Source organism: Scylla paramamosain, chromosome 2, assembly GCF_035594125.1.
Source record: "Scylla paramamosain isolate STU-SP2022 chromosome 2, ASM3559412v1, whole genome shotgun sequence".
Lineage (NCBI taxonomy): Eukaryota > Metazoa > Arthropoda > Malacostraca > Decapoda > Portunidae > Scylla > Scylla paramamosain.
The window spans coordinates 5,815,041-5,825,839 of record NC_087152.1 but is presented as its reverse complement, the minus strand read 5'-3'; the positions used below and the strand labels follow the sequence as shown (position 1 = coordinate 5,825,839).

Below are 10,799 nucleotides of genomic sequence, written 5' to 3'. Positions count from 1 at the left end.
GCGGCGCAACAAGGAGACTTCAGGGAGCTCTTCAAGGAGGGGAAGTAAAGGAGGGCAGGCGAGGGGGGATGGAGACAGGGGATAGGGAACTAAGGGCAGGATGAGAGAGAGGGAGGGAGAGGGGAAGAGGAGCATGGAGAGGGGAGGGAAAGGAGGGGAAGAGGTGAGATGGTGGAGGGAGGACTGAACTGTGTGGTATGCTTTTCTCCTCGCAAGACTGCCATCGCTCTCCTTTGGTGTCAGTGGCGGTTACTTGCCCAGAACAAGTAACGGACGGGTAAAGAACACAAATCACTCATTATATCAAGGGGATAAAGTCAGCGGCGACATCGGCAGGTCACTAAGCAGAGGACAACCCGGGAGCAGGATGTTGTGGGGTCTTCTGGAGGAGGAGGAGGAGGAGGAGGAGGAGGAGGAGTAGAAGGAGGAGGAGAAGGAGTAGAAGGAGGAGGAGGAGGAGGAAGAAGAAAGGTGGAACAGGATGGGGCATGCAGTGGCCAGTACCCACGCCCTCCCCTTACTGGAGTCCACGCCAGCATATAAGTACGGACGCCGCTTCTGTATCAGCAGTTGACCATTCCTTGCAGACCTAGACAGGTGCCTCCACAGCCACCACCTTCGTCGTAGTCACGGACTTCAGTCCCAGCCACAGGGGCATTGCCACCACATTTACCAGTAAGGAGTTTGCTCTTGTTATATCATATCAGATCAGTCGGTCTTACACAGAAGTGACGATATGGAGTACTTTGTAACAATCACAAGCTAAAGTTTGCTGACGTAATGGCTTCCATATTTTTTGGCCGTTGATTTACGATAAGCAAAGACCTCTTATTGTGATTTCATGCCTACCACTGTTTACCTCCCTCAAAAACGTTTTCCCGGTTACTAAGCAAGATGAACACAGACTTTAGAATACATATAGTTTTGTGTCAAGTACAGAATAGTAGATAAAGGTGAAAAATTTGATTCAGGTGAAATACATGTCACGGGCTTCGCAATTTGAAAGGTTTCTGCATCTCATCCCGACTTATAACAGACTCCAGTTGCCATTACGGTTTCCGGTGTTGTTTTCATGTTTCCATGATTCTGCACCGCCAATGAGTTAAAAAAAATATCTATGAGAATCAGACTGATCATTCGTGTACTCTACCTTTTGAAAATAGTAATGCTAAGAGGTCAAAGGGTTTAAAAATACGGGCTTAGGTCTTCTGTGTTGTCCGCCACAGGAACACCCTTGATGAGCTGCTTCGACTCACATACTTTGAAACGCTTTGTTTTTTTATTACTATTTTCAAAGACTACAAAGATAATTAGTCAAGTTATCGTGTTTTGTTTTGTTTTTTATTGATGTTACAGAATCCTTGTTAAACTATAATTATGGAAATATTTTTGAAAGTTCCAGTCTACTTTCACTACAGCTTGTTAAAGGAAGTCGAATAAAACGCCGAAGCTTTTGGCAATACAATCCTGGGGTTCATTTGCGCAGGGAGCCAAAGTGTGACGCCTTGACTGGTCACTCTGACTTGGCTGGCACATGCGTGTGAGTGATGATGAAAATTGATTTATTATGAAAGATATCGTCTTGTACATTTCCGTTACTATTATTATTTTCACCATACGTTTATCAAACCTTAGCGCAATCACAAATGTTTCAGTTTTCCTTAAAGTTTAAAATAAATGAAAATGTCATACGGATATTCCATACTAACACTAAGTGAACGGTGTATTTCCTTCGCTATGGTTATCATAATTATAAGCTAATACAAGGAAATGTACAGAGGGAATGTATGTGAACGAAAATGGCGCCATTACTTTGTTTTCCTATCACAAGCACTTCATGAGTTAGGTAGAAGGATTCACCTGGTTGTTGAACTCGAATGCTGGTGTCAGTGTCCGTCTTGTTTTTCCCTTTAGGCGCGGCTCATTCCCTCCCCGGTCCCGCCCCGCCCTACCTGCCTGCCTGCCTGCCTGCTCCCACCGCCATGAAGCTCCTCATCTTGCTGCTGGCCTGTGAGTATAAAGATGTTCCACCGCACCATGATGAGTATATAAGAAAAGACAGATGTGCGTGTGAATGGATGGTAGATTAGAAATTACGAAAACTAACAGATAGAGAGAGAGAGAGAGAGAGAGAGAGAGAGAGAGAGAGAGAGAGAGAGAGAGAGAGAGAGAGAGAGAGAGAGAGAGAGAAATCAATGACATGACTTATAAATAACAGGGAATTCTTGATACATTTCAGCAAGTGGGATCGTGCTAGCCTCGCCTAGACGCAGGGGTCCACAAGTGGTGCAGTCCGGTTTACCCCACGTTGATCAGCACCGCTATTATCCAAGAGCACAACTTGATACCCGGCAAGATTCTGGCGACCCAAATACCGTTTGGGTCAAAATCAACGCCAAAGACCTTCCGCATTTTGAAGCCCAACAAGCCAATTTCCTTTCTCTTTCCCATAGTAGTGTTCAAAACCAGGAGCCTCAAGCTCAGGACACCTCTGATGCTCAGTTCACTGTTCCATCAAGCCCCTCAAAAGCTTCCCCCCCAAGGCCTCAGCCAGTCCCATTGGTAAGAGACCCCCAGACTCTTCCCCAGGTTACCCAGTATAGCGCAGCGTCTCAAGACACGGGAAGGAGAAAGAGACTACAAGACGCGCTGGTTAAGTCAACTAGTTACAAGGTCCTCCGCGACGCTGGTGGCAACGCTCAGCTTTTCAAAATGCAGCCAGAACTTAGGCCTCTTCATGAGCGTTTGGCTGACAACTACACGCTGGTCATACCAAATCCAGTGGACAACTTCAGATGCGATGACAAAGTAAGTTACTTTCCTGCTGTGGTACTGCCTTATAGCATTACCTGTGTATAGGAGGGCATGCCAGATACCTTTGTAGCAGTGGCAGGTGTCCGTGTGACACTGCCTCATACCTTTGTGACACTGGCAGGTGTCCGCGTGGCAACACTTCGGGCCTTAACTCACGAGATGTTGTTTGTGACAGATTTATGGTTACTATGCTGACGTCGAGAACGACTGCAAGATCTTCCACGTGTGTGTGCCTTTCCAACAACTGTTCCCCGCTAACTTCACAACTCCATACACTTTACAGTATTCCTTCTTCTGCAACAACAACACGGTATTTAGTCAGGTGAGTTGCCCACACCTTTCCTGTAGCAGCGATTTAGTCATACGTATATACGCACAGCTAAAGTATCACCCTTTGTTGAGTGGCCACAGCATTGCGCTGGCAGCCAAGGCCACAGGTTCCACTCTCTAGATGTATGAGTACACACAACCATAGTTAAACACACACACACACACACACACACACACACACACACACACACACACACCAGCAGCAGCATACTAATCCACATACAAATATATAATTTTTCCCTCGAGTATGTTACCTCTGACATGTCTGTTTCGGCCCACAGGACACCATGACTTGTGCTTGGGAAGATGAGGCGCTTCCGTGCGAGTTTTCTCAGGAACTGTACAAGTTCAATCACAACTTCTTCAGGAGAGTTCTTAAAGAGGATGGCCCCGGAGAAAGGTGGGCCGAGGTAAACGAACCTCTCTCTGAGGAAAAGTAACTCCGGCTGGTCGTGGTGAGGGTGGCGGGCATTGTGGTGCAGGGCTGAGTGGGGCATTAGGGCAGCTGCTTTCTTGGAGGAGTGTCTTGCTCTTCTTGTTTGTGTGTATCCATCTGGCAGTCGTAAGGACAGTCCCCCAATTGCTAGTAGTGTATCAGATCACCAGAATCACCAAGATAGTCAAATAAATTTTATAGTCAATCTAAGTTGAAAAAAAAAGCGTTTATTTCGTGACAAACTATGTTCCTTCATGCGACATAGTATGAATAAATCAAAAGACCAGACGAAACAGTTGAGGTCTTCGGCAGCATTAAAGAAAACTAAGAATATAGAACATATACAATGTTATACGACTTGCCCAGATTCTTTCTGTATGGGCTGCCAGCATCCTGGCAGCCCATCGCTCGAATACTATAAACAGCTAAAAACTTACTGCATTATACCTACTTAAACCCTTAACGTTGCAGGCTATATTTGACAAATCCTGCAGTACTTCAATCTGTCGGTCTGTAATAAAGAGTCTTGACCTTCATCTTCTGCTTTTATATTTTCCTGTATACCATAATGTGTTTATGGGAGCAATCCGGGAGTGAAGACAACATTAAGAGAAAAAAAAGGGAGATAACAGATGGACTATTACAACAATGAATGGGCAGCCTAGGAATGGTAAAGAGAGAGAGAGAGAGAGAGAGAGAGAGAGAGAGAGAGAGAGAGAGAGAGGAGAGAGAGAGAGAGAGGAGAGAGAAGAGAGAGAGAGAGAGATGAGAGAGAGAGAGAGAGAAGACATAGACAGAACTAGATGCAGAGGTTAAGTCAATTTGCTGGAGTACCTGACGGAGATAAGCGGGTAAGGTTGTGGAGGGCTTTGTCATGTGGTTCTGTGATGGGTTCAATACAAGAAATAACGGGTTCAAGCTTGAAAAATTTAGGTTTAGGAAGGAGATAGGAAAAAATTGGTTCTCAAATAGAGTGGTAGATGAGTGGAACGGACTCAGTAATCATGTAGTTAGTGCTAGGACACTAGAGAGCTTTAAGAGAAGATTAGACAAGTTTATGGATGGGGATAACAGATGGAAATAGGTAGGAGTGTTTCATACAGGGACTGCCACGTGTAAGCCTGGTCGCTTCTTTGCAGCTTCCCTTATTTCTTATGTTCTTATGTTGCGTGGTGTTGTGTTGTGTGGTGTTGTGTTGCGTGGTGTGTTGCGTGGTGTTGTGCTACGTGGTGTTGTGTTGTGTGGTGCTGTGTTGGGTGGTGCTGTGTTGGGTGGTGTTGTGTTGCGTGGTGTAGCGTTGTGTAGTGCTGTGTTGGATGGTGCTGTGTTGGGTGGTGCTGTGTTGCGTGGTGTAGCGTTGTGTAGTGCTGTGTTGGATGGTGCTGTTTTGGTTGTGTGGTGCTGTGTTGGGTGGTGCTGTATTGGGTGGTGCTGTGTTGGGTGGTGTTGTGTTGCGTGGTGTTGTGTTGTGTTGAGTGGTGTTGTGTTGGTGCTGTGTTGGGTGGTGCTGTGTTGGGTGGCGTTGTGTTGGATGATGCTGGTCTTTTTTTAAAAATCCATGGGTCCATTAACCAGTGCTAATACGAACATTTTCCCCTGTCCACTTGCAGGCTGAATCAGAGCCTATATAAATGTGAAATTACATGATAATAATTCCTAAACCATTAGCAAGATAAGCAAAGGAGTAAATATGTTAATTACTAAGTTAATGATGGATGGATGTGGGGACTCCACAGCTCTTTCCAGACATGTTTGGGCGTGTTTGAGATGAGTAGTAGCTGTGCAGCCACCAGGGAAGCAGGCACCTTGTATGTCCGAGGGCCATCATGACATCCTGCTCATCCAGGTCCCCAATTCCCAAGTGCGTTGCCTGCGGCCACCCTTACCGTTTGCCTCTTGCCCGAAGGGAGCATCGCTTCCTCTTTCTGAAGGATGAAATCACATGTTTCTCAGACCGCATGCCTCGAGAGGACACCATTTTTTTTTTCACTCCTGTAGGAGAACAACGCTTGGGAATGAGGCTGCCCAAGTCTGAGGTCACTTTCTGCCATCAGGCATCACGTGCTTGTGATAATTTTCAGGAACGTCATCTCTGGTTCTTTATTGCATAAATATTGTCTGTTTAAAAATAATAGAATCTATGGCTCTTTTAGTGGTACAAAACCTCTGAAACCTTCCAGAACGATGAACAGACAAAATTCAAGTATGTTTGCAACTCTCTGCCTGCTTCTGTACTTCCCTTCCTTAACGTAGATTAAGAAGGGGACCCAATAGAAGTCTTTAAGTGGTATAAGGGTTATAACAAGGAGGACGTAAGCAAAATTCTTAGGATGAGCAACCAGAACAGAACAAGAAATAACGGGTTCAAACTTGAAAAAAATTTGGTTTAAGAAAGAGGTAGGAGGAAATTGGTTCACAAATAGTGACAGATGAATGGAATGGAGTCAGTTATCAAGTTGTTAGTGTTAAGACATTAGGGAGCTTTAAGAGAAGATTAGACGGGCTTATGGATGGAGATGATAGGTGAAAATAGGTAGGTATATTTCATACAGGGACTGCCACGGGTAAGCCTGGTGGCTTCTTGCAGTTTCCCTTATTTCTTACGTTCTTATGTTTCCCCTGCCTGTGATTTAAAAACTCTTTCAAGACACTTCTCTATAATTTTGGATTTGCTTTTTGGACTGGCCTCTATAGAAACTGGCACTTTCAATGGGCCTTTTTTTTTTTATATCTGTTTGTTGCCCTTCCTTAAAAAAGAGAAAAAATCCCGATCAGTTTTATTATCATTGTCGGAATAATAATAATAATAATATTAATAATAATAATAATAATAATAATAATAATAACAATAGTAATAATAATAATAATAATAATAATAGAAATAATAATAATAATAATAATAATAATAATAATAATAATAATAATAATAACGATTATTATTATTATTATTATTATTATTATTATAATATTCTATTTCATTCACTTATGTTGCTCCTGACAATTGGAACCCTCGGCGTGACAGTTTTAACACGGTGGAAAGACAGCGGCAAGGTATGTTCAAGTGTCTGTCAGTTCCTCTGCTTAGAAAACTAAATATCTTCATATTGTTCAGGAATCAAGCCTTCTTTTATTTTGCACTCATTTTTTTTCTTATTCCTCCATCATTCCTTATCAAAAAGCTCCCTCTACACACTTGTTCCAGTCTTTGCTGCAAGTACCATTACTGAGTCTCTCCTTTCTGTCAACAGGTTTTCCCAGCTGTCCCAGGGAAAGGCATTAAATTCTCAGGACATAAAGACTGGAGCAATCATGTACATTCTAATTAAATCGGTCATCAAAACCTGGTGAGCACATTCCACACTTTAATGATACCAGTTACTGAACCAAGTCACAATATCAATCAAAGCAGGACAACATGGCACGATTGCAGGTGATGTAGAGGCACCAACGTACAGTTACCGCAGTCTCATCGCGACCACAAGCCTTATAATTATCTAATCACGTGTTCAGTACGCTCTACAATACGGAAGAAACAAGGAAAGGCAGGCAAGCGTTCCAAGAAGGAAGTGACAGTGGCAAACCGGTCCTCTCGATGTAGATTATAGGTTTCTGTCTGCCTCAGCAAGAGTGCCGCTGTGCCCCGACTGTGAGAGACCCTCGGACCCTCAGCGTGATACGATGGTGGGCGTTGTTAGCATGCACTGCGTCAGCAATATAGGAAAGCCAACACACCTTTGTAATAATACTTTCGCCTTCCTCGTGTATCTTCACTCCAGTTAATTATCCTTTCTTCCGCATCCTCAGTAACGACTGTGTGTGTGTGTGTGTGTGTGTGTGTGTGTGTGTGTGTGTGTGTGTGTGTGTGTGTGTGTGTGTGTGTGTGTGTGTGTGTGTGTGTGTGTGTGTGTGTGTGTGTGTGTGTGTGTGTGTGTGTGTGTGTGTGTGTGTATGTGTGTGATAGGTTCAAGAAGGAAGAGTGGCAAGGAAGTGTTTTTCAGGCTCTTCTGCCCTGAGCACCTGGGCAGCACGTAGGTGGCGGTAGCACACCACCACCACCACCACCTGCATCCAGGCTTAGGTTGCTCAGTGTTCCAATAATTTAGCGAGACTGGTAATATTAGCAGCTGCACTATAAAATAAATGCATAAGAAGCTTTGATTATTTGCTAATTCATTCTAAAAAAAAAAAGAAAAAGAAAAAGAAAACAGGAAGAAAGACGTCACTAGCAAGAAAAAAAAAAAAAAAAAAAAAAGGGGGGAAACTAATGATGGCAAATTGGCTGAATGGTGAGAAAAGTTGTCCTTCCTGAAGCAAAGCCTGCTGGTGTGAAGCGTAACTGTTCTAACATGCTGAATTGTACTTGGCTTAAGATAATTTACAACGCACTTAATGAAAAAAAGACTTTAAACAAATCTGGAAGTGCTAACAACCCCAGATTAAGCAACAAGTTATAGGGCTAAAACTTAATTGAGAACAGTTAAAGTATAGGATCAGCAAGTACTTCCTCATCAACAAAATGGCGAACAAACCAATGATGTAACCTTGTTCGTGCAGTGTGAGACAACAAACTTGCAAACATAATCCCGAACGTCACCCTCAAGCAACTATCATCTCAGCACCTGCATTATTCTAATGATCTGTATTTCATGGTAGATTTACGCTGAAAACTTCTTGTATTTCAGTGCAGTCTCTCTCTCTCTCTCTCTCTCTCTCTCTCTCTCTCTCTCTCTCTCTCTCTCTCTCTCTCTCTCTCATCTCTCTCTCTCTCTCTCTCTCACTCTCTCTCTCTCTCTCTCTCATGGCAGTGTCTGAAAGATAATGGTTAAAATTTGCCAACACAACGTAAAAAACATATATGTTTTACACTACATTTCCATTGACCCCTTCAAGCCACAGAAGCCCTGCGTCCTGGGGTGAGGAATGCCCACCACAGGCTTAAAGGCCAATGAGACGGAGATAAGCCCCGAGGTCATGCGTAGTACAGCGCATGCCGCCAACCTCACCTTTCTTCAAGAGACAGATGGAAGCCAGTGCTAGCTAGGAGACTCATAGGAGCACTCCTAGAAGTCCTTTTAACTCCGACTTTGCTTTTAGAAGTTGCTCCTTAAAACGACTTATACTTTTAAAAATAAAAGTTACTCCTAGGAGTAGAAATGCCGCTGAAGTAGCGGCTTTTCTAAATGTAGCAACCTTATTTTTAATTAAATCTAATAAGATGTCGCTCCTTTGCTAGTAGTTTATGTTTTTGAGTTTATCTTAAATATTTCTAAGTAATTATTAACTATTTTTGAGCATTATTTAGAGCGATATGTAATTTTCGGAACAAGGTCGATAATTCGGCGGATGTAAACAAAGCGCCGCCCTCCGTGACGGGCCAGCATACTGCTTGACTTCTCAAGATGGATGCAGAGGACGGCTGCCAGTTCAAGGGTGAAAGAAATTAGTGCAGTTATGAAACGTTACTCCTTGTAAACCTCACAGAGGAAAGAAAAAACATATAACAAAGATAAAGATGATCCGGGACTGACCTCCAAGCAAAAGAAGACTGTATGGGCAAGACATTGTTGCCCATCTAAATTAAGCATGCATACATTCATATCATATGCGTAGTAAATCTCTCTCTCTCTCTCTCTCTCTCTCTCTCTCTCTCTCTCTCTCTCTCTCTCTCTCTCTCTCTCTCTCTCTCTCTCTCTCTCTCTCATCTCTCTCTCTCACTCTCACATATATATATATATATATATATATATATATATATATATATATATATATATATATATATATATATATATATCTATTTTTTTATTTATTTATTTATTTTTTTCCATGTAAGAGGGGGCACTGACCAAGGGGCACAAAAAAAAAAAAAAACAACACTGAGATGCCAGTCCCAGAAAAGAGTCCAAAGCGATAGTCAAAAATTGAACGATAAGTTTCAGAGAACAATAGGAGGGACCCCATCAAATCCATAAGCCTTCCGGGGGTTTAGGCCAGCGAGGGCCTGGAAAACAACATTGCGAAGAATTTTAATAGGTAGCATGAAGTAGTCAGAGGGTGGAGGAGAGGGAGGAACAAGCCCTGAATCGTCCAAGGTAGGGTTTTTAGCAAAGGTCTGAGCGAAGAGTTCAGCTTTAGAGATAGATGTGATAGCAGTGGTGCCATCTGGTTGAAATAAAGGAGGGAAAGAAGAAGAAGCAAAGGTTACTGGAGATATTTTTGGCTAGATGCCAGAAGTCACGAGGGGAGTTAGATCTTGAAAGATTTTGACACTTTCTGTTAATGAAGGAGTTTCTAGCTAGTTGGAGGACAGACTTGGCATGGTTCCTGCCAGAAATATAAAGCGCATGAGATTCTGGTGACGGAAGGTTTAAGTACCCTTTGTGGGCCACCTCTCTATCATGTATAGCACGAGAACAAGCTGTGTTGAACCAAGGTTTGGAAGGTTTAGGTTCAAGAAGAAGAGTGAGGAATGTACGCCTCCATGCCAGACACTATCACCTTTGTTATGCTCTCGACACACAGAGACAGGTGTCTGACACGAATGCAGTAGTCATTCCAAGGAAAATCAGCAAAATACCTCCTTAGGTTCCCCTAACTAGCAGAGGAAAAACGCCAGAGGCACCTCCGCTCCAATCCCTCCTGAGGAGGGATTGGAGCGATAGGACAAGTTACAGATATGAGATTGCGATCGGAGGAGCCCAACGGAGAAGAGAGGCTGACAGCATAAACCAGAAGGATTAAGAGGTTAGGAAAAGGTCAATGAATGTTGGGCGTATCTCCAAGACGATCAGGAATACGAGTAAGGTGTTGCACCAATTGCTCTAGGTCGTAGAGAATAGCAAAGTTGAAGGCTAGTTCGCCAGGATGGTCAGTGAAGGGGAGGAAAGCCAAAGCTGGTTGGTGGTGAACATTGAAGTCTCCAAGAATGGAGATCTCTGCAAAAGGGAAGAGAGACAGAAGGTGTCCTCTTGGAGTCACTTTGGAAGTTAAGTAGTCAAAGAATTTCTTATAGTCAGAGGAGTTAGGTGAGAGGTATACAGCATAGATAAATTTAGTTTGAGAGTGACTCTGTAGTCGTTAGCCAGATGGTGGAAAAATCGGAAGATTCATGAGCATGGGCACGAGAGCAGGTTAAGTCGTTGCGCACATAAATGCAACATCCAGCTTTGGAATTGAAAATGAGGATAGAGAAAGAAGGAGGGAACAGAAAAGGGGCTACTGT

The 10,799-nt window shown here is 43.3% G+C and overlaps 1 protein-coding gene across 1 annotated transcript; it reads left to right on the top strand.

Annotated features, from left to right (window-relative positions):
- The first annotated feature begins 522 nt into the window (after positions 1-522).
- LOC135109141 (uncharacterized) lies at positions 523-4,116 on the top strand. The gene is made up of 5 exons (XM_064020265.1): positions 523-675; positions 1,915-2,010; positions 2,240-2,808; positions 2,990-3,136; positions 3,426-4,116. The coding sequence occupies exons 2-5, from the start codon at positions 1,983-1,985 to the stop codon at positions 3,582-3,584; spliced, it is 903 nt and encodes a 300-aa protein (XP_063876335.1). The 5' UTR covers positions 523-675; positions 1,915-1,982; the 3' UTR covers positions 3,585-4,116.
- The last annotated feature ends 6,683 nt before the right edge of the window (positions 4,117-10,799 follow it).